The sequence below is a fragment of the Gavialis gangeticus genome, unplaced genomic scaffold, assembly GCF_001723915.1.
Source record: "Gavialis gangeticus isolate Ggan-Ray unplaced genomic scaffold, GavGan_comp1, whole genome shotgun sequence".
Taxonomy (NCBI): Eukaryota; Metazoa; Chordata; order Crocodylia; family Gavialidae; genus Gavialis; species Gavialis gangeticus.
In genome coordinates, this window is record NW_017728959.1 from 78,762 (window position 1) to 102,645 (window position 23,884).

The following is a 23,884-nucleotide window of genomic DNA, read 5'->3' on the forward strand; positions in this document are numbered from 1 at the left end:
GGTGGGTGTGGGGTTTGTGGGGATGTGTGAGGGGGGGATATGGTATTTATGGGGTGTGTGATTGTGTGTGGGGTTGGGTGTGGCTGTGGGAAGGGTTTGAGGGTATGTAGGGTGTGCACAGGAGCCCCTGAGTGCACCCCCTTAAGCCAGTCAGCACCCACCCCCACTCTGCAACAGCCCAGAACCCAAGTCCCCTGCAGCACCTCCCTGCCACCACCAGCAGCACAGAGCCCCAGTACGCCCCATGCCCACTCTGCACTGCCTGGCTATGGCATCTCCTGTCACCCCTGGGCATGCAGCGGTAGTGGCAGGGACCAGCGTGTGCAGCCGTGAACCTGCGCAGCCCGCGCCAGCTCTGGGCTTGCTCATTGAGGCTGAGCAGCAGCAGCTGGGCAGAAACTTATGCTCGACTTGGGGGAAAGTGGCCCCACCCCCTTGCCGCCACTGGGCAGCTTTTGCTGTGGCCACCTGGAACCTGTACCACGCTGGTCTGCCCTGCAGCTCCTTCACTGCTGACTCTGGGATGCCCAGTGTGAGATCAGAGACAGTGAGGAGGAGCCACAGGGGAGTTCCCTGGTGGCGGTCTGGGTGGCTGAAGCAAAAACAGCCTGATGGTGGCGAGGGAAAGGGACCACTTTTCCCTGCACTGCTGCCGCTGCTCAGCCCTGATGGGTGAGCCCAAAGCCATTACTGGGGCCCAGGTTGAGCAGCGGTGGCAGTGTGGGACAAACTGTTGCTCAACGTGGGGTAAAAGCGGCCCCTCCTTCTCCTGCTGCCAGTACTTCCTGGTGCAGCTGCTCAGAGCCTGCGTGGAGATGCAGGACAGCACCACATGGGCTCCAAGCAGCTGCATCAGCAAGCACTGGCTGAGGGAGGGGCCGCTTTCCTCCCCATGCTGAGCAGCAGTTTGTCCCACGCTGCTGCTGCTCAGCCCAGATGGGGGAGCGCAGGCCACACAGGTTCAGGGCATGGGGTCAGTGGGGGGGGATTTGGAAGCGACTGCACACGGGAGCCAGCAACAGCTGGCAAGGAGTGCAAGGCCCATGCTGGTGTCCCAGGGCCAGTGCTGGCAGGGTCCAGACTGGGGCGGCAGGAGTGCGGGGTCCCAGCTGGCAGGGGCTCTATGGAGCTGGACCAGCTCCCTTCTCTCCCTTCTAGTACAGCCCAGCCCAGATCCACAGACCCCTGCCAGCTCACGCCCCACGCTCCTGCCGCCCCACTCTGGGTCCCTCCAGCATTGGCCCTGGGACATTGGCATGGGCCCCGTGCTCCCACAAACCTGCTCACTTCTACTTCCCCCTCAACTCCCACTGCCGCTTTCCTTACTTGCCTTCCTGCCCATGGGCTGCTGTGCACCACTTGGCTCCTGGCTGCATGGCCAGACCGCTGGACTCAGCAGGAGCCAGCCCAGCCCTGAGGACTGGGGCAATCACCCACAGTCCTCACCTGCTTCACCTCCCCTCCCCTTCCCCCCTTACCTGAATTTCCTGCTCTGATGCAGGGAGGCACCAACAGCCCCACAGTCCCAGGCCAGAAGCCTCTGCTAGGCAAGGGCTTTCAGCTGGGGGGGAGGGCAAGGGCAGAGGTGGGGCTGGGCAGGGTTCTGCCGTGGCTCCCCCTGGGTCCTACTGCCCCTGGCTCCTGTCATCTTTGACAGGCAGCCAGAGGCAGATAAATATTAATTTTCTAAATCTTTTTAGGGGCTCTGAGGGCTATATAAAATGGCCCGGTGGGTTGGATGCAGCCCACATGCCATATTTTGCTCACCTCTGTGCTATACCTTTGTCCACTGGACTTAAAAGACCTTGATCATCAGATTCCACTTAGAGACAAGGATGAAGTCCCTCCTTAGCCTTCTCTGAGAAGCAAAAGATGTTGAGCTCTGAGAATCTTCCACAACATGGCTTCCAACCCTTCAGACCCTCGTCTTGACTCCAGTTTATCCACATTCTGAAATTCTGGGCACATGTACTGGACATGGTATTGGAGTCATAGTTCCACCAGTAACCACACAGAGGTAACAGCACCTCTCTGCTCCTACCCAGTGTCCTCTTTGTATATTCACCCAAGGCTTGCACCAGGCCTTTTGGCCACAGCAGTGCAATAGGAGCTTGTGTACAGCTGATTATCCACCAGAACCCCTCAGCTTTCTTCAGTCATAGCCTCCCAAGACAGACGCTCCTCCTGTGAGTGTGGCCTGTAATCTCTGTTCCCAGATGGAGACCCGTACACTTGATCAAAGGGTAGCATATACTGTGCGTCTGCTCCCAGCTAACCAAGTGATCTGGATCACTCTGCCCTGTACCCTCCAACATTTCCATTTCTCCTTGCCCTGGATTATCTGCCAACTTAACCAGCAAAGATTTTGTCTCTTTCCAGGGCACTGCAAAAAATGTTCCTTCCCTTGGGCCATGAACCAATCTCTGTAGAGCCCCTAGAGCCACAGTAGTGCTGACTCCCTGTTTGTAACTGAAATGGGGTTGTCAGTGAATAGCACACCAGTGCCCTGCCCTGCTGAGAACCAGACCCTGCATATCTCACTGCAATACTGCCAGGAACCCAGAGCTGCATCCACATGCTAGGAAAAGCCTGCCCAGCTCCCACGAGGCTGGGGCCCCTTGTTGAAGTGAGGGGCAGCATCTGTGCTGGGCCAGGATCAGTGACAGGGATAACATGGTGTTTGGGCAGACATAGAGATAAGGGAAGGCCTTGGGCAGGAGTGGCTAGAGGCAGACCAGGGCCCTACAACTCCCCAGTGCAGCCATCACAGTGACAGTGAGCAGAGCCAACTTACCTCCTTGAGGAATGCCCTCTGAGTTTCCTCATCAAAGCGGATCAGCTCCTTCATGACCATCACCTCTCCTGTCTCCCGGTGTGTCACCTGGGGGAGGGGGCAGGAGTTGGGGTGGCAGCCACACACAAAAGGCTCCTTGCTGCCTTGAGCTCCTCTAAGCTTCAGAGCAAGTCCGACCTGATGCTCTGTGTAGCACAAGCTGGGCAGGGCAGTACCTGGCAGATCCCACCCTCAGTGAGATGGAAGCAACCATTATACTTGGGATGTTAAAGTTTGCAGGGCAGATGGATCTGTAGTGAGAAGCCAGGGCCTTGGTCAGTCCTAGGGTAGAACAGGCTTTGAAGGGGCCTGAGGGGGATCATCCCTGCCTTCTTGGGGTCAGCTGGTGCAGGGAGGGGAGGTGTCTCTGAGGAGTGAAGTTCCTGCCCCATGTGAGAGAGATAGGAAGGGGACTAACGTGTCTGCTGGCTCATGGAGGCATAAGATCCTTCCCCAGAACTGTGGACTTCCTGGGCATGGAGATGACTGTGAAGGACTGTGCAGGGCATGGCAATACCTTGATAGCCTGTCCGAAGCAGCCCTTCCCCAGCACCTCGCCATGGATCAGGTCTGAGGGCCGGAAAATGCGATGGGTACGGGAGACGATGCGCAGCGACTCAGAACGGCTGATATCCTTGCGCTGGGAAGCAGGGGAGCCCATGGAGCTAGAGCATGGGGATTTGTCGATGCTGCAGCTCCTCCTGCCATGTGAATGCAGGAAAAGTCAGCAGGGCAGAGCACCATGCATCACTGAGAGTCCTCAGCCTGGGGAGGGACCCCCTTCCCAACACAGGCTCTCACCCCTACTTCACCCCTCCCCTCCTCTTCAGCAGGTGTGGATGTGGGGGATGCTAGTGAACTCTGTCCTTACATGACTGTCCTGTGGCACACGGCACTGGCCTCCCCACAGGGTGTGTGGGCAGGAGAGCGCAGGGGGCTGTGCAGGTCAGAGAGGGAGCTGCTTTCCAGCACAGACTCTCGGGCTATGGCTTCATGGGGGTCATGTTCTATGGTCAGCTGGAGGAGACGGCTGGTTTCCTGGATCAGCAAGTCTATCTGCAAGGCACAAAGGAGACAGGCTTACATCATCAAGCAGCAGCATCCACCCCAGAACCCTGTAGCTGTGCCCTGCCCTGGTTGCACAGGGTGGGGGGCAGCTGGTTGTGGGGGGGCTCAAGTACCTCATCCAGTGGAACATGCCGGATGGGGGTGCCATTAATCTCCAGGATCCGGTCCCCAATGTGGATGGAGTTCTTCATGTCAGGGCTGATGCAGTCGGGATCCACTCTGGGTGCAGAGGACATATGGGGTTGTTAGAACCTGCTGGCCCCATGCACGAGTAACACTGATTCACACAGCTTCACCACAAGGTTCTCCAGTGTCCCCACCAAACAGCCCCCACTGAGGAAGCAGCAGCCCAGTGCCCTGTCCCACCACCCACCTAAATAACAGAGGCTTGGGCCGTGCCCAGCAGTGCCCCCTCACCTGCCCTGATATCTGAATAAGGTGTCCTAAGGGCTCAGGCTGCCCCCAGGCAGTAGGTTCAGTAATCAAAAACCCTGTTAGCCAAGCAGCATGGAGAGGATGCTGGGGCCACTCCCTCCAGAGAGCCTGGGGCCACCCCCCCTCACACCAACAGTCCTCAAGCCTCTCAGCAGCAGACAGATTCCTCTTTGTTCTCAGGAGTGAGGGGGGATTCCTCAGGGTTCTCAATTGGCCTGTGACTCTTCAGGAAATGGGTCCATCACATGAAGTCCCCATGACAGGGAGCTCACTGTTGCTCATAAGAGACCAAGCTTTGTGCAGAGGCAGGAGGTCCACCCCCCAGTGCTGCAGAGCTGGGCTCAGGTTAGCACGATCCCCAAGTACAGAGGGCCTCCCACTGTAGCCAGGGCAGGTCAGTGCCCACTACCCCTGGGAACTGCCCTCCCCCAGCCACACCCACCACAGGTACGTACTCTCGGACCCGGACAGTGTGTGAGTGCTCCGTGCCACAGCCCTGGGAGTTGCAGTGCTGGTCAATGGACACAGAGAAGCCTCGTTTCCCATCAGTGCAGGCAGGGATGGACACCAGTGTGACGGTATGTGGGATCCGGGAGCCTGGCGACTCTGGCAGGATCTGCTCAATAACTGGGGTAACCACCATCTGGTAATAACAGTGTCCACTTGGAGGGAGGCATCAGAGAAGTAATGGGAGTGAGGGATGGGCAGAAGGAGAAAGGGACAGCAAGAGAGCAGGGAGAGGCAGGGGGAAGTAAGACGGAGACACAGGGGAGAAAGAAGCTATAAGGAATTTGTTCTCCATTTACTTCATAGCTAGCCCCAGGCCAACCAGAGCCCTGGCTGGCCCACAGGGGCATGGGTCCTTCCTAGGGCAGGTGGGGGGTGGGGTGGGGTGGGGAGCAGGCACCCCGCTATGCTCTTGGAAACTACACTTTGCTGTCTGGGAATGTACCAAGAGCCATTAGCAGATGGGAGATCTGAGACACACAGGCTGAGAGCCCCATTACCAGGTGACATGGGGGGCTGCAGGGGCCTCAGTCCTGTTGCTGTCATGGGCCAAGGAGTGCTATCAGGCTGCACTGAGTACTACTCCAAACTGTATCGCTGGGGGGTTTGCTGGAACCCAGGGAACTGAAGGCAGGGTGGCCCTTCACAGCGTGGGAACACAGCATGGCTAAGTACACCCTACCAGGATGGATCCACCCACTGGCCAGCTTGCACTGTTGACCCTGGAGTCCTGGCTGCTAACCTGTATTCCCACTTCCAGGTCTCATACAGGACCTGGCCCAAGGTGGCCATGCCAAGTGGAGAGGCTCTCACATACCAGTACAGTTTGGAGCGCTCTACGAGTGCATAGGTATCACCATCCCCAATGAAGGCCCGGCAGTTGAGGCAACTGAAGCATTCTGGGTGGTACTTTTGCTCCCCAGCCACCTGCAAAGGAGAGGCAGTGAGACCCGGGTGCTCCAATGAGAAAGCACCACCCAGCACCAGAGGGTCAGGATCAGCACGAGGCCGAGTGATCAGAAAATCCTGCCCCAGCCTGGAGGCACACGAGTAGCTGGCAAGAGCCCGTGTAGGCACTGTGACTTGGGAAGGGGAACAGGGGCAGTCTACCAGCCAGAGGACACCAAAAGGCAGCTGGACAAGGCTGGGGGTGGGGCTGCGGAAGCAGGAGCCCTTGCTGGAAAGAAAATGCTGTTTCCTGGTAGGAACCCCATGAGCATGATCTTGGCCATGAACGACTCATGCCTCCTGAGGCTGGGTGGGCATGGCGACTGCCCACAGGTAGCGGCAGTGGTGTCAGCGGCAAGCAGGGACTGCCCGCAGGTGGCCACAGTAACATTGACAGTGAGGCGAGCCGTGAGGGGACTGTCTGCAGGCAGCTGCAGTGACATTGGCGGTGAGGACGGGCTGAGCAGGGACCGCCCACAGATGGTGTCGGCGGTGAGGTGGGGGGAGGTGGTGAGCGGCGGAAGCAGCATCGACAGTAGCCAATCTCAGGGGGAACACAAGGCCCCCGTACCTCCCGTATGCATTGCGTATGATCTTGGCCCAATGTTATTGGCATTAGAGCCCATTTATTCACCCAAGAGCCTCTGCCTATGCCCGTGGCCCTAGAGCCCTGCCATGTACAATGGGCACCAATCAGCAGTGCCACATGGCTCCTTGGCACCTGCACAGAAATTAACTCAGCCCCTAGAAGCTTGTCTGGTTTAGTAGGTCTCCAAGGCAGGGACAAAGCCAGTTCAATATAATTGAAAACTAGAGGAAACATGGTGGAGGAAGTGCAGTGCCCCAGCACTTGCGAACTGCCACAAGGCCAAGTGCTTTTGAAACACAGGTAACAGAGGTGCCACATTTGCCCTGGAGGGACTCTCCCTGAGATGGGCACTGCATCCGGGCTTCCCCTCAGTCAGGTTCTGAACCCAGGCTTCCCCTAAGTCGTTTGCTACTTAGAGGTTTCCTCTTGCTGGAAATGGACTGGGCACTAGAATGCCAGACAGGAAGGGAGAGGGAGGGAGAGGCTGAGATGTAGGGATGCTGTAATGGGCCTGAGGGGAGATGGGAGCAATGTGGCAGCCAGCATGGTACTGGCCTCACACCCTCAGGTGAGTGGGAACAGAACCCCTCTGTCTGCTAAGGGAGATTGAGCAAGGATGATCAGCTCAGATCTAGGCCCCTCCATCCAAGAGAAAAGCCCCAGCAGGCTTTGGAGGTCAGAGAGAGTGAGGAGGGAGGGTCCCAGGTGCCAAATGCATCTGTTTTGGCTGTAGGATGGCTGGGATAAGGCACAGATATGCCCACATGTGCTTCAAGAGTTAAACCCCCTCCCAGAAAGTGAATTACAAAGAGTAGGTCTGGCAAAGAATTAATTAGGAGTCACAAGACAAAAGATAGTTGAGGAAAATGTCTGAGGGCTGAGACAAGCTGGTGGAGCTTATCACCTCCAGTGGAGGAGAAGGGGCAGGGGGAGGATTCCTGTGTTTGTGCTTAGACACATCCTGGGACTCACCCTGCAGGAATAGCCTGGTTGGGACCTCCTGGGTTTCTCCTGAAGAAGCAGGGGCTCTGCAGTTGCAAGACTGGGCAGCAAAATGCTCCTTCCTCCATTGTTTGTAAACAAGGGGAAACTGCTGTTTATCTTGTACACAGTCACAGTGCACAGCCCAGACTTCCCAGCCTGCTCTCTTTCAGATGTGGCAATAAGAGCATTTGAAAGAAGCGTCTCACTTAGAGAAGAGGGATGGGGAAGTACAGCAACAGGCAAGGCATGAAATTATTGGCAAGGCATTTACGGGCAGAGGGCTCCCTGGAAGGCAGGGTAGCACTGACCTCTGACATGCAGCTCTCCCAGGGGCAGACTGTCTGGGAAGGGCCTGGTTTTTCTAGGGCAGCTGAAGGTTGGTCACAGGATCTGAGCCACCTTGGCTTGTCTGCGCTGAAGTTCCAACATTTGGAAAAAGACTAGATAGAGAATGAGCCCAGCAGGAGTAAGACCCAGGCACAGTCTCTGTACAGGGCCAGCAGCGAGCATCTTCTAGGAAAAGTGGTAAAAACCCACCCCAGTGTTTTCAGGGTATTGTCATTTCTGCAAGGTGCAGGACTCCCCTGGTAGTGCCTGGCTAAGACTGAACAGGGCCCCATATGGTACTGATTGAAGAGCACACCAGTCTCATACCACAAGAATCATTCCCTGTTGACCTCCCTATACAAATAACAATGAAAGAAACCGGCCACTTTATACTGTCCAGGCTGAATGAGATGGGGAAAGCGAGTCACGGGCAGGGGCAGCCTGAACTGTCATGCTCTCATGCCCCTCCAGTTCCATGGGAGCAGGGGAAAGGAGGAGTGAAAAAGGATGGCCTGAATGCAGCAGCATTGCCTCAGCACAGAGGCCTAGTAAAAACACAGAAAAACCAGACTTTCTCCTTTAAAGGAAAAAGATGCAGGTAATTTCAGATTTCCCCTTGCAGGCTGGCAGAGTTCCAGCCTGCAAGGGGCTGCTCGCGATTGGGGGAACAGGAGGAGGCTGATCAGGCCAGGGGGCACCACGTGCATGTGCATACGTGCAAGTCGCCAGCAAGTCTGGCAGCGTGGTGGAGAGCAGCTCATCCAGCTGCCTGCAGGTAATTCCATGGTGGGGTTGAGCATAGGTGACACATGGGGGGAAGGGGGGACATAGGCAACACAAAGGGGGTGGGGGAGAGGTCAGACTGAGGCAGTGGCAGCTCATGCCAAGCTCCCACAGTGAGAGAGGGAGGGAGTGGGGCGGGATTGATGGCTGGGGCTGGGGGAGCTGCCCAGCCACAGTGGTGTTCAGTGCCTGGGGCCAGAGCAGAAATGAGCGGCTGCGGGGCCCAGTCAGGGAGCAGGATGGAGCCATGGGCAGCTCGCTGGGGTATGGAAGGGCTGGCAGAGGGGATGGCTCCCCATTGCTGCACGCACTGCTGCGCAGGAATTGGGCTCCATATTGGACAGGCGGGAGAGGGGAAGGTGGCGGAGGCATGTGCCCCCCCACAGACTTGTGCACCTGCAGCAGGGCACTTGGTTGGACCGACATAGGAAGAAGTCACCTCCGCAACCTAGTGGGTGGGACCTGGAGCAAGAGGGTGGAGCAGGACAGTAAGACTCATTGCTGCTGCCACTGCTGCTGGAACTGCTGCACCAGCCACACTGCCAGCAGCATGGGGAATAAGGGACTGGGGGTGGAGGGGCACACTACCCCCTCCTTCTGCCACTAGCTGCTCACATGCAGGGCCACGGCTCTACCCACTGTGTCACTGCTGCCACTCTCTTCAGGTTGCCCATGCTGACCCCTACCCCATCTCCCCTCCAGGGTAGAGCTGTAGCCCAGCATGCAAATTTCTGGCAATGGGCAAAGGTGAGGGCAGCATGGCTCCTGCACCCCCATCCATTACTCCTCATGCTCCTGACAGCACAGCTGGCACAGGGGTCCTGGTGGTGGTGGTTGCAGCAGGAAGTCTCACTGCCCTGCTCTGCCCTCCCATGCCAGGTGCCACCTGCTGGGCTGCAGAGGCACCTCCTGCCAGTGCCAATCCAGCCAAGCTGCACCCCCATGCCCTGCTGTAGGCTCACTAATCTGGGAGGGGGAGCACATCCCCCGCCCAATATATTGCCTATGGCATTGCCTATGGCTGGGCACTTCCGCTGCCCCATACAGGGCCCCTTCCCCACACACTGGAAGGCTGTGGGGCAGGCGGTAGTGAGTTGGGAGTAAGAAGCACCAGCAGCTGGAAGGGGTAGGCGGCTGTGGGTCAGAAGTGAGGAGCACCAGCAGGGCCAGGGGACAGAGTTGGGAGTGAGGGGCACTGGTGGGGATGGGGGGCTTTGGCTTGGGACTGAGGGGCACCAGTATATCAGGGCTGCTCAGCACCACAAGGCATGGGGTTAGCTGCAGCTGGACCCATGTCCTGGTGAGTGAAGGGGGCAAGGAGAGCTCTGATTTTCTCTGGTAAAAAAATCCAAAATCAAATGCCAAAATATATACGTATTTAGAAATTATTTCATTATAATGATTGAGACACTATAATCATTGAGACATTTTAAAATTGTAAATATGTCAATGAAAAACTGTGTTCCACTGATACCTATATAGCTATATATAGATATAGATAGATATAGCTATATATATATATATAGATATAGATAGATCTATATCTATATATATATATAGTGGCATTTCATTTAAATTGAGGAAAATGCACATTTTGGGTTTTTTTAAATCAGAGAATTTGGGATTTTTAAATAGAAAAAAACTAAGATTCCTGGTGATCACCAAGACAGCTTAGGTCTGTCAGTCCAGGAGCCTCAGCTCTGATAGACTAGACAGAGCAGTGTTCTTCCTCCCCCAACCCTCCCGTGCCATCCCATGGTCACAACTCCCCCACTTATACTTACCTGTATCAGACTGCAAAACCAGCTCCCCTCCTGGTACAGAAGCCTGGCTTCCCCCACCATGGTGCTGTCTGACTGCAACTAGCCAGTGCTGTGTATGAGACAGACCCATAGACTGCTGGAAACTTCCCCTCTCCAGTGACCTCATTTCTAAATGACACCAACGCCCACACTTTCAGCACGAGGTTACGGTTGGGTCTCAGGCCTCTTCTGTAAAGGAGTTGGGGAAATCCTGCTATGCTTCACCAAATGACCACAAGGAGGTCTAGGAATCTCCTGGGCCCACTCCCTGCTCCCCTTCTGACTAAATAACCCAACCCCCTAAACTAGTTGCCCCAGTGGCAGGGAAGCAGATGGCTGATCTCTTGATTTAAGGGGCCAGTGCACCTGGTTTGGACTGGATGCACAGAGTTCTGACTGTTCCTTTCATGCAGGTATACTGAGAACCAAAACCAGAGCCAGAGCCAGCTCCGACTCCCAGGAGGCAGCTGAGGTGGGCAGCACTTACCATAACAAGCCCCTTTGTGATCTGCTCTGAGCAGCCATGGCACAGCTCCCCAAACCGGGCCCAATAGTCTTTCTTGCAGTAGAGACGCCCATCCTTCTCATAGTACTGGCGGGATAGTGAGACCCCACACTCACAGCACCTGCAACAGAAGCCAAGGTGGGCACAACTCAGTTGGGCCTGCACACAGTTGCCAGGCAGGCACAGACCCACCCAGGGTACCACTTTCAAAGATCTTCTGGGCTTGTGCCTTGGCCTTGGCAAGGGAAAGTCTCAGCAGCACCAAGCCCTCCCCCAAGGATGTCAAACCCATATTACAAATCCCATAACTGTGGGCCACGCTTGGAGTCAGCTACAATTATGCCTTTTCCTGCCTCTTCAAAGCTGTGCTTCTCTCAATCTAGCAGGGCCCTGATACCCTCACCCGCTTGTGGCTGTACCCTTTCAGCTGTTGCAGCTCACTTTAGCCCAAATTCCATTCCTTCCCCAGATACCTGCTCCTGCACCACATTCCAATCCCCAATCTCTCAACTACGTACCAGGCAGTCATTCTGCCCCTGTGACCATGCAGGCCTCACTCCTTGTCTCCTGCTGCCAGCCTGCTCAACAGTATTAGAGCTGCATGCCCACTCCACTCCCTTGGGACATCCATGTCCTATGGCCCTGCCACCCTGCCAATGACATCAGAGACATTGAACCATGCATGCATTAACCCCAGAATATTTGCCCAGTTTCATAGATTTCATAGACATTAGGGCTGGAAGGGACCCTGAAGATCATTAAATCCAGCCCCTTGCCACAGGGGCAGGAAGTCAGCTGGGGTCAAAGGATCTCAGCAAGATAAGCATCCAAATGTTTCTTGAATGAGCCCAGAGTAGGTGCCTGCACCACTTCTGGAGGGAGCCTATTCCAGGTCTTGGGGGCTTGGACAGTAAAGAAATGTTTCCTTATGTCCAGCCTAAAATGGTCTTGGGGGAGTTTATGATCATTGGTCCTTGTTTTTCCTTGGGGTGCTCTGGTGAACAGATGTTCTCCCAGATCCTGATGAACATCCCTTATATACTTATAAGCAGCCACCAGGTCCCCCCGAGCCTGCGCTTTTCCAGGCTGCAGAGTCCCGTGGCTCTCAGCCTCTCTTCATAAAGCCTATTTTCTTGTCCTCTGATCATGCGCATGGCTCTCCTCTGGGCGCTCAAGCTTCTCAACATCCTTGAATTGTGGAGCCCAGAATTGGATGCAGTACTCCAGCTGTGGCCTTACCAAGGCCAAGTACAGTGGGAGGATAACATCCTGAGAATTACTTGAGAAGCATCTATGGATGCAAGCCACGGTTTTGTTTGCTTTGCCAGCTGCAACATCACATTGGTGGCTCATGTTCATCTTGTGGTCAATCATGGCCCCCAAGTCTCTTTCAGCTGTGGTGCTAGCAAGCATAGCACTGATGAGCCTATAAGTATGCCACAGGTTTTTTTTTTCCCTGAGCTGGAGTACCTTGCATTTATCGGTATTGAATGTCATCAGGTTTGTATCCAACCACTTACTAAGCTTATCCAAGTCAGCCTGGATCGCTAGCCTGTCCTCAGGTGTGAATGCTATGCCCCAAAGATTAGTGTAATCAGCGTTCAGTTCTCTGAACCCTACTGCCTGCTGTCCTCTCCCAGGTTTGATTCACCTAGGGATTTCTCAACTGTTAACCATGCAGGTAGCTCTGGCTCCCACCCAGAACAGAATGAGTAATATAACATACAGCATCCCAAACCTTGTAAATGCTGTAAGCTCTACTGAGCAGGCTTGGAGTGCAAAGAATAGAAGGTGGCTAGAAGGGAGAGGCTTTCTGCTTTCCCTTCTTGCTCACAAGGCAGTTCCAACCCACTGCACCTGCACTGGCCACAGGCCGAGTACTGATGTGACTTGTGGGCTCCCAAGGGCTGTGCACCATTAGCCGTTTGGCAGCTCCAAGGCTTCAGTGGCTGGGGGACTTCCTATCTGATATTCTCTAGTCTGCCTCAGCCTGTTCTCTATAAAGAGTGCTGCAGTATATGACTCAGGGCAGGCATGAGGTCAGAGTAGGGGCCTGGCTGTTTGTGTAACAACTGGGAAGCTCTTGATCACTGAACCCAGTCATGTGGGCTTCTCTGAGCTGTGGCCTTCAATGTCCCCAGACAAAGACTGCAGCTCCCTGGACAGGGGAAAGGCCAGTGACACAGAAACTAGCATGATCCTCATGACCATAGGGTCATGAGGGTCATGCTAGTTTCTGTGTCACTGGGAGAGTAGCCTATCTAGATCTCTGGGACCACTCCTCTGGGGAAAGCCCTGGGACTGTCCACTGTACAGGGATGTAGAAGGGAGCCTCCTGTGCAGCTGGGGCACAGAGCAGGCTCTTGACCCCAACACCTTGACCCTAGTGCTCATTCTCCTAGAAGGCTCAAACCTTAGAGCCTCTCTCCCTCATGCCATGGGCAAGCTCAGGGATGCTGAGCAAACCAGGGAGGGCAAACATGGCTGATCTTTGTCAGACTGGCTGAGCAGAACCCAGTGAAACAGCTAGCTGCCACCCCTAAGAAGAGACACAGGGTGGTCATGGTGGGCGACTCCCTCCTGAGAGGGACAGAGGGAGCGATCTGCTGCCCTGACACCTTGGCCCATGAGGTCTGCTACCTCCCAGGGGCCCATATCTGGGACGTGCCAGAGAGGATTACTAAACTCATCCAGGCTTCTGACCACTACCCCATGCTCCTCATCCACATGGGCACGAATGACATGGCTCAAAGCAATCCTGGCCAGGTCATGAGTGACTACAGGGCTCTGGGTTTAAGAGGTTGGGGGCACAGGTAGTTTTCTCCTCTGTCCACCCAGTTGTGGGCCGCAGGCCTAAGACAGACGGGTGTATCAAAAAGGTGAACCAAAGGCTCTGGCAATGGTGTTACCAAGAGGGTTTTGACTTTCTTGACCACAGCAAGCACTTCAGAGACAGAGGTCTTCTGGGAAGGGACAGTATCCACCTCATGCCCAAGGGGAAGGCTCTTTTCTTGGCCAGGATGGCAGACCTCCTGGACAGGGCTTTAAAATGAGATCACCTGGGGATGGGGGTACAAAAAGTGGAGCAAGCCCAGGGGCCAACAAACAAACAACCATTACAACAGGAGAGGACACTACAGCACGAGCTGGGGGAATGGACCTCCCGCAATGTGACAAGAAACCAAGGAGGGCTCAAATGCTTGTACACGAATGCCAGGAGCATGGGGAACAAACAGAAGAAATGGCCCTCCTTTCCAGTAGGGACTACAATATCATAGGGATAACAGAGACCTGGTGGGACTCTACCCACGACTGGACTGTAGTGATAGAGGGCTACACCCTGCACAGGAGGGATCACATAGGGAAAAAGGGTGGAGGTGTAGCTCTATATGTAAAGGAGCAGTACACCTCCTTGGAAGCTGAAATTGTACTAAGGAAGGGCAACTTGAGAGCCTCTGGGTCAACATATGGAGGGGACGTGGTGAAAAGGATCTAACTGTAGGAATATATTACAGACCTCCAAATCAAGATGAGAAGCTAGATCTAGAATTCTCCAGAGAACTGGAAGAGGCTGAGAGAGCAAGGGATATGGTCATCATGGGCGAATTTAACTACCCAGACATCTCCTGGGAAGAACACTTGGCCAGATCTGACCAGTCGCATAGATTCCTGACTTGTATCGATGAGCTCTACCTGTCTCAGGAAGTATATGGGCTGACCAAAGGAAATGAACTCCTAGATTTAGTTTTGACCAAAAGGGATGACCTGGTGAGTGATCTGATGATACAGGGTAAGTTAGGCGACAGTGACCACGATGCTATCATTTTCACTGTCCATCGTAGGGCTGGGAAATCTGTCAGCAAAGTACAAATTCCTGACTTTTAAAAAGCTGACTTCAATAAGCTAAGGGCTTTAATGAATAATGGCCTATGGGATCTGGACCACAGGGATAGAGTGTGGATGAAGAGTGGTTGTTCCTCAAGGACACAATCCTTGGTGCACAGAAGTTGTCAATACCTGTACACAACAAAGGTGGCACAGGGGCCGGGAGGCCATCTTGGCTCAATAGGGAAATCACAGATCTTCTGAAAAAGAAAAGGGAGGCTTACCAATGATTGAAGCTAGGAAGAGGCCACAAGGAGAACTACATAAGAACTACACCTGTAGGGGGCAGATTAGAAAAGCAAAGGCGGTGACTGAATTCAGGTTAGCAACCAAAATCAAGGACAATAAGAAGTCCTTCTAGAAGTCCTCCTAGAAGTCCTTCTATAGGTACGTAAGTAATGGGAGGAAAACCAGTGGGAACGTGGGACCACTGCTCAATGCATCTAGACTTATGATTACCGACAGCAAAGAGAAAACTGAACTCCTGAATGAATACTTTGCATCTGTACTCCACCAGTCTAAGAGTGATAGCCTGCCAAATGCAAATAAAACACAGAATAGTCACAGTAGGGATGATCACCTACCAACAGTCAATGTAGAGCTGGTGAAAGAATAGCTAGAGAGGCTGGATAGCTATAAGTCAGCAGGACCACATGAACTCCATCTAAGAGTGCTAAACAAATTAGCCAAAGTAATTGTAAGACTGCTGGAGAACCTCTTTGAGAATTCATGGCACTCAGAAGAGGTCCCAGAAGACTGAAAGTGGGCCAGTGTTGTGCCCATCTTCAAAAAGGGGAGGAGAGCAGACCCAGGGAACTACGAGCCGATCAGCCTGACCTCAATCCCAGGAAAAATCCTCAAAATATTTCTCAAGGAGTCCATATGTGATAAGCTTGTAGAAGGCAAAATTCTGAATGACAGCCAGCACAGCTTTGTCGTAGGTAGGTCATGTCTAACTAACCTCATCTCCTTCTACAGCCAAGCTACTTACCACCTGGATAAGGGAGGTGAGGTCAACATCATTTACTTGGACTTTAGGAAGGCCTTTGACTTGGTGTCCCATGAGGCTCTCAAGGTAAAACTAGGGGACTATGTGCTCAACAATTTAAGGGTCAGATGGGTGGGAAACTGGATGTGGGATCAGACCCAGAGGGTACTAACAGACAGATCTGTGTTGACCTGGCAGAAAGTAACCAGTGGGGTCCCCCAAGGTTTCGTACTTGGACCAGTGCTTTGTAACATCTTTATCAATGATCTGGATGTGGGGGTGTAAAGCACACTGGCAAAGTTCACCGATGACACTAAGGTGTGGGGAAGTGCAGCCATGCATCAGGGTAGGCTGACGATCCAAGCGCACCTAGACAGATTAGTTATGTGGGCGGATGAGGACCAGATGCTGTTCAACACTGAGAAGTGTAATGTGCTCCATGTGGGGAGGAAAAATCCACAACAAACTTACAGGCTTGGTGCTGCTACGCTAGCTAGCACCACATCTAAAAGGGACCTGGGGGTCATAATTGACCATAAAACGAATATGAGCCACCAGTGTAATGCTACAGTTAGCAGACCAAACAATGTACTGATGCATCAAACAATCAAAACTAAGGAAGTTATTTTCCTGCTCTACTCGGCATTGGTGAGGTCACAGCTGGAGTACAGCATCCAGTTCTGGGCACTGCACTTCAAGAAGCATGTACAGAAGCTTGAGAGAGTCCAGAAAAGAGCCACTCGTATGATTAGAGGCCTGAAGAGCAAGCCATATGAGGAAAGGGTGACAGATATGGGACTGCTAAAAAAAGAGAAGACTTTGGGGGGATTTGGTGGCAGCTTACAAATATATCAGGGGTGAGCATCAGGGGCTAGGGAAACAACTATCCACCAAAGCGCTCCAGGGAAAAATCAGGAGCAGTGGTCATAAATTCCTAGAAGGTTTCAGGCTGGTTATAAGGAAAAATTTCATCATAGTTTGTGTGACCAGACTCTGGAATAGACTCCCAGCAGTGGGGGTGCAGACACCTACCCTGGAGGTCTTCAAAAAGAGACTGGATGCATAGCTTACTGGGGTTATTTGACCCTAGCAGTCTTTTCTACCCAAAGCAGGGGGGCTGGTTCCTTCCAGCCCTAAACTTCTGTGAATCTGTAAAAAACAGCAGGATGCAGTGGAGCAGTGCTGCTACCGCTACCAAAGACCAGGAGGAGCTGATGAGCTGGATGGGGATGGCTGGAGAGCCCCAATTAACATCAGTTGGAAAGATGCCTTCTCCACCCCTTGCCTTAGCAAGACTGGTGGAATAAATGGCAGCAGCAAGTCCTGTGATCCCACAATCACTTCCTGCCTCAAATCAAGGCTACAGCAGATGACTGAGAATGTGGAAATCCACATCATATGATCATGAACGCCTCATTCCTCCTGAGACTGGGGAGGCATGGTGAACGCCTGCAGGCAGGGGTGTGGTGGCAGTGGCAGAGGTGGGGGCATGGCGGCAGCAAGCAGAGACTGCAGGCAGCGAGGGCAGAGAGCAGTGTTGGTGGTGGGGGGGCAAGTGGGGAGCAGCGACCACCCACAGACATCGCCGTCAGTGGCCAGTCTTCGGGGGGCAGGGCCAATCTCAAGGGGTGCATGTGCACCCCCTACATATCACTAATGCATATGATCGTGACAGAAGAGAGCCCAGTACACCATACCAGCTGCAAGCCAGCCTGGCAAAGACATGGCCAGCCCAAGTTCCAGCAGGCACAGGCATCAAATCTGCTCTCCCCCTAGGCACTATTCCCAGCTTAATGATAACAGTGCCACACCATGCTGTTCAAGCACACTCGTATCCCAAAACTGCTATCAATGAGCCACCTTCTCCTCACTTCCTTGGGCCTGAGTGGTTGACACAGCATGGGGCCCAGACAACATTTTTCCACACTGCGTTAAATCCCTTCAGTCTGATGGTTCCTTCTAAAACACCAGTTCTGTCCATACCTATGGTGTACTGAGACTCCCCAAGTCTAATTCTCCCCTCTGTATTCACACAGCCTGCTCCACTGTCCAGTCCTGTCCTGTCTCTCCAGCTCACATAACCACTGCTCTCTCCATGTCCTGTCTTTGGTGTATGGGCACATGATCCATAGTTAATTTTACACCCCCGCCCCCCGCAGCTAGGGCTGATATTGTTGCCTGTAAGAGGTAAGTATTTCCAAGTGGTGTATCTTCTCAAAAGCCCAGCTTCTTAAATGGATAGTGAAGATGGGAATTAATTAGCTGTGTTATGGGGAACGACTTCTTCTTGGTGACTCCCAAAATAGGACATGATGTCACAGATTCACTTCCTATTTGAATGTGGGTTACAGTGTAGCAATTTACTTTCCCACATGATGTTGCTGTGAAACTACAGCCTGAGACCTGCCCACAAAGTGAGGCCACAGAACAACTGTTTTAGTGATGAACCTACCGACAGGCTCTCATCTACCATTTCTATTTTTATCACAGCTACTAGTACTGAGTATCTGTGTAATCCTGCTTGTTATGCATGCTGTTATGGTGCCTCTTAGCTACTACCATTACACATATGTCACCGTTTTGCCAGCCACTGGACAGCCCTATGTTCTGTTTTGGTAACTTTGTGTACTTTTTTTCTGCATGTCCTCATTAGTATGACAGAGACAGTATGTGTAAGGAGGAGAAAGAGAGACTCTGGACAGGAGTTACCTCCTGGACAGCCTTGTGGACAATCATTCCTCACAGGGAAAGGGTTTGTGAGTACAAGTCCCTAGTCCATATATCAGGTTCAGACCTGATACTTATTATAGCGGAAATTCCTGGGCCTTAGTTATGGTCTAAAGGAACCGGGGGTGTTGCACAGGCAACCCCAAGGGGACCAGTGATGCGGCAGCCACTCTTGGTAGTGGCAGAGGAATGGTGGTGACCCTTGGTGGAGTGGAGCGACAATCCCCAGATGTAATCCCTAGCAGTGAAACCCAGCATCAGTGGTGACAACTCTGGTGAGAGCCTCCCTATCCAGCACTTGCTACTTTGACTGGCATAGGTGGTAGAGTCCCCATAGTAGCGTGGTAACCCTTGGCAGGGAGGAGCAACAAGGTCCCCTGGGGCTGGCCTCCCTGCCCAGAACCTGCTACTTTGGCTGGCATACGTGGTAGGCCAATGACAACGCGACCTTGGATGAGTCTCCCTTCCCAGCTAAATGGACTAAGCAGTGGCTCCCCTGTACTGGTTTGCCATGCAACCAAGAGACCATTAACTCAGTAATGTGTGGGGGTTTCAGTCAATGTTTAATAGTTAATACTTTCTTCAAGGTTGTGTGCTTGTCCCTTTTTTCTGCCGTAACACACAGTTTAGTTTAATGTTGCTAGTGAGTGGGCAAGTTGTTCACTTTAGAACACCCAGTTAAAATTTGTTTTCCCAAGTTTTGAGGGGAGGGCTCAAGCTTGATTTGGAAAGTTGGTGCTAAACCCCTGAATTTGAACCCAATCCTTGTTACAGCTCGCCAGTGGCTGGCAAATTGGTGACATTTGTATAATGGTAGTAGTTAGAAGCCCAGGTCCTGGATCAGGGCTTCACTGTGCTAGGCACTGTACAGACAACTCTGGAGTGGTGCCCATGTGCCTTACTCACTTTGCAGCACACACCTGCCTTGGTCAGATTGCACTCAGCATAAAAGAAACACATGTTCCCTAAAAAGAGCATGAAAGAATGGGTTTGATTCATAAGAGAGTGAGGATACAAAATGCAAATGCCTGCCCCTTATGTATCATGTCTTATCAGTGGAACTGTAGGCATCCTGCAAAGGTCAGTAGCATTATCCCAATGTAACAGATGGGAAAACTGAGGCATGGGGCAGTACCCTGCCCAACATCACCCAGCACAACAGTAGCAGAGCCACTAACTCAATCCCACTGCTTTGCATGGACAAGCACCACCCCACAGCAAGCAAGGGCAGGCACAAGAAGCTGCCTCATTCTACAGCTCCCAGAGCAAGTGCCCTGAGGGAGAAAGAGGCAGGACACCCACTATAGCTATGTGACAGTCTTTTCCTGCTGGCTCCAGCAAGGAGGAGCTCTGGGTCTTCATTCACCTGGCTTGTGCCAGGCTCCCTAGTTCAATGGGATTAAGGCACAAGCAACATGTGCCTTGGGGCAGAGGGCAGGGTGGCAGGGATACCCAACCTCCTTCAGCACCTGTACTTAAAGAACCATGTGTGTGCAAGGCCTGTCCCCCACAGTACTGCTCCCAGCCAAGGGTCACAGTGCCATGGCTGGGTCACAGGCCAGGCACCTTCTGACGGGATAAGGGGCAAGGCTGCATGGGCATGCAGGCTCAATTCCCAGCACATCCAGGGGCCCATTCCCAGGGCCAGGGGGCTACAGAGCAAGGGTCCGGCCACCGGCCAGGTCTTTCCAAGGGGGCTCCGCTCCTGGCATAGCTGGAAGCAGTGCCCCTTACTGGGCGCTAGTCTCTGTGCGCCCCCCAGCCACCTGCCTGTGGGCACCAGCCGAGTGCTTGTTTCCACTGTCTGGGCTGAGTTGCCTCTCCTGCCGGGCCAGGATGGCCCTGCTCAGGGATGGGTGCCAGCGGGGCAGGGTGAAGGAGCGGGCGCGGTGTGGGGCCCCCATGCGTGTAGGCACAGCAGGGCACTGCCCTGCCCCCCCGCCAAGTGGCCATTGCGTCACCCCTGCCCCTTCCCCATTATGTCACCCTTTCCGGGCAGCTGCCCTCCAATTGCTTCTCTTGAGCCTGCTGGGGGAGCTGGGAAGCACTGGCTGGGCCAAGGGAGGCAGGTTGCGGCAGGGCTGCGGGCACTGAGGCAGCAGCTCCTCCCCCTATTCCTCTGCGGCTGCCCCACAGCAGGACAAGGGGTGCTCGGCCATCCTGCCACGGCCCCGCCTCAGCACAGAGCAGCATGGCGATAGCGCCCTGGCCAGCACGCTCCCCTTCCCACCAACCATGGGCCTGGCTCCAGCCCCTTGGGCCAGCTGCAGTGGCCAGGCCAGAGAGCGAAAACTGGCAGGGGTTAGCAGCCAAGAGTTTGACTTCATGAGTGCACTGTCAGCCCCACACTGTCCCCAACACCCTCCCAGTGCAGCACTGTGTGCCCTGCTCTACCCCACCTCCATCCTGCCCAGCACAGGACTCTTCCCTGCCTTTGACCCTTTCCCTGCCCAATATGAGGCCTTGTTCGTTGCATGCGAGAGGCAGCACTTGCAGCCTGGCATTCTCACCCACAGCTCTGCTGCTTCCCATACCTGCCCACTGATCCAACAGGAAGGGACATGGAGAGTCCTGGTGCTTACACCTGCTCCACCTGCTGCCTGTGCTGGGGGCCAGGATGATAGACAGAGACAGTATTCACTGCTTGGTGTGACAGGACCTGAAGTCACAGCATTTAATATGTACTGGGTAGGATCTCCAGAGGACCTCAGCCAGCCTGGGAGCAGGCAAGTCTAGGATGGGATTTGGGGCTCCAGGCTGTGCCAGTCTTGACTGAAACAGCCCTCCAGGACAGGCGTCACAAGAGCTGTGCACCAGCAATTAGTGGAAAGGTGCAGTGGAGAAACAAGGGGCAAAGCAAACAGATTCAGCAAGGGCTGGCCACATCAGAGACCTTCCTGAGGCCTCCCTCACCCATTTTGACTGCTTAGCATTTGCTCAACTCAGAGATCAGAGTCCTCTACACCCCAAACAAACTGCTTCCTCTGTGCTTCAGCTTCTCCATATGTGAAACTGGAACAAAGATGTATATAGGAGGTGCAAAGAAACACCCCAATGCACACAAACACCCTTGTGTACACAGAACTGGTTACATACAAATGTGGACATACACACAGATACACATGCAAATATGCAGATACACAGACATGCACACACCAACTCAGGTGCATAGAAATACACATAATGTGGATGCATATGCACACTACAGTACACACACTAGCCTGGGTGCATGCAGATGTGCCTGCACACACAGATACACAGACATGCACACTAAGAACAGCCCTTCAGTGCAGAAGCTTGCAAACTTTTGGTGTAGGAGGGTCTTTTCCTTTCCCACAGGCTGGGAGGAAAGGCCTGGCTCCAGTTGCAGCCCCCCAGAATGTTTGGCTCATTTCAGACTTGTTGAGATCACCCCCATCCTGTCTCAGCTCCCAGCCTCCAGCAACTGGCCTGGCCTAAGCTGCCTGCAGACTGGACCAGCAGAGATGGAGAAGCAGAGAGTGACCAAGAGGACAGTCTGTGAAAAGTGACTGTGGGGCAGCTGTCCCCAGTCAAATGGCAGCAGGGAAGAAGGGCAGGATGTATCCAGACACCCCCTTTCTCTGTCCCCTAAGCTGGCAAAATTGCTATCACCCAGGCAGCTGCCTCATGCCCCCCAAACACAAGCCATACCACCCTATTACCCCCAAGCTCACAGTAATATAAAGTCTGCAGCAGAGGCAGGCCCCATGTGAGTGCCAGAGTAGTGCCCAGCTCCTGCATGACCACTTACTTGGCTCTGGCAGTCAGGACGTGGTTCTTGAGCACAGCTGTCAGCATCCTCCGAGCCAGTTCAGGGGTCAGGAGTCACGCTGCTCCCACTGCACCAAGCAGCACTCCCTGTCCCAGCCCCAAGAAATCTCCACCAGCCAGGATAGGGTGCTGGACCCAGATGGCTGATGAGAGCCCTGTCCTCAGCCTGGGGTCCCTCCCCCTAGCTGGGATGAGTGAAGCCCCACACAGGATTAAGGCGTCTCACTCCTCCAGCTGCTTCAGAGAACTGGAAAGCGAGTGAGAGAAAGAGAGAGGGAGGAAGAAGGGAGGGACCAGGGCTCCATGACATCACCCCTTCCACCCCGCCTACTCTCTGCAGGCCTGGTAGAGACATTGAAAACCCCTGCCCTGAGACCAGCAGCCCAAGGAGGAAAAGAAACCAGGAAACTAAACTGTAATCACACAGGGACAGCACTTCCTCCATGACAGTGCAGCCTGCATAGTGTTGGCCATTGAGGACCTCCTGTGGGGCGCACACACTTCAGTGTGACATTTTCTATCCACTAGCCTTGCTGACACTCTCATGATAACGCTCTTCCCCAATCCATATGTGCCTGGTATTTCCGCTGACATCAGCCTGAAGCAATGAGACTTCCCTGCTGTCATGAACACACTAATGCTGCCTGTACATGCCTTAATGTCTCTGCCAGTACATCCATTTCTCATATCGCTGTACAAACCCACAAAGTGCGAGCATTACAGCTGATGCCCTCAAACTCCCTCCTCACTCTCCTCTTAGAGCAGTCCTGCAAGTGCTGGTACACCTATGGAGTGGCACAAGCATGCCCCTTTCCAGTGCAAAGACACAGGAGAGATCCAGTGCATCCCCCCAGTGGGAGCGAGTGCTCCCCTCTTAAAATAATGGCATTTCTCTGGTGGCAGCAGCACCACAGCTCTGGTGGCTGGCAGCACTGCTGCAGACCACCCCCCAAGTGAGCTGTCAGGCTTCAAGCGAAGGACCATCTCACCCTGTGCCCAGCTGGCACCAGTGCTGGAAGGCCCAACCCCCATCCTCCTACCCTGGTTCCATGACCCTCCTGACCTGCCACACCAGAGTAAACCAGAAACACCTGGGCTGGACAGAGGGATTTCAACACTGCTCCGGCTCCAGCCAGCCTTGCCAGCTCCTCCCCCTCCCTGGGGGACTCCAGGGTCTGGGATGCACAGCCCCCACTGGCTCAGGCTCAGCAGGCATGCAGGCTAATGAGGAGCAGATGTCTATGGTTCACATGCTCTCCAGCTGCTGCTGCTATTAATGGCTACCCACTCACAGCCATGCTGGGGGCTACGCAGCAGAGTGAGCAGCCAAGCCACCAAGACAGAGCAGCCCAATTTCCCACGGAAATGTCGCTCACAGCACAGGGGCCCAGCAAACACCACAGAGCTTAGGCCAACTCCTCCACCACAACGCCTCCTGCTGGAAGAGGCTGGGACTGAAGTACCAAGGCTATCCCCACACAACACGCCTTGCATGCCTGCAGTACCCTGTCTGAGAGGGCTGAACTGGGGCAGCTGGGAGCTCCCTTGCAGCAAGTGCTAGCACACAGAGGCCCTACCCTCCCAAGAAGGAATCATCAAGCTGAAGGGCTGTTGCTGAAAAGAAGCCAGGGAACAAGGAGTTCCCTTCCCCAGGCAGCATCTTGTGTCCTGGGAGATGGGGCATTATGATGCAGGTGTCATACTATTGAGG

General features: G+C 53.9%; 1 protein-coding gene across 2 annotated transcripts in view; it reads right to left on the reverse strand.

Annotated features, from left to right (window-relative positions):
- Positions 1 to 22,429, reverse strand: part of LIMK1 (LIM domain kinase 1) — a 26,735-nt gene extending 4,306 nt beyond the window's left edge. The window contains exons 1-8 of one of the 2 annotated variants that reach the window (XM_019505470.1): positions 22,154 to 22,429; positions 10,764 to 10,902; positions 5,661 to 5,770; positions 4,792 to 4,998; positions 4,015 to 4,120; positions 3,705 to 3,889; positions 3,351 to 3,534; positions 2,795 to 2,881 (exon numbers count right to left, since the gene is read on the reverse strand). In XM_019505470.1, coding sequence (XP_019361015.1) covers positions 2,795 to 2,881; positions 3,351 to 3,534; positions 3,705 to 3,889; positions 4,015 to 4,120; positions 4,792 to 4,998; positions 5,661 to 5,770; positions 10,764 to 10,902; positions 22,154 to 22,200 — 1,065 coding nt within the window. In that variant the 5' untranslated portion in view covers positions 22,201 to 22,429. Of the gene's footprint in view, positions 1 to 2,794; positions 2,882 to 3,350; positions 3,535 to 3,704; positions 3,890 to 4,014; positions 4,121 to 4,791; positions 4,999 to 5,660; positions 5,771 to 10,258; positions 10,737 to 10,763; positions 10,903 to 22,153 lie in introns of those variants that run through there. The other variant, XM_019505547.1, reaches the window with a different exon arrangement.
- Between the last annotated feature and the right edge of the window lie 1,455 nt (positions 22,430 to 23,884).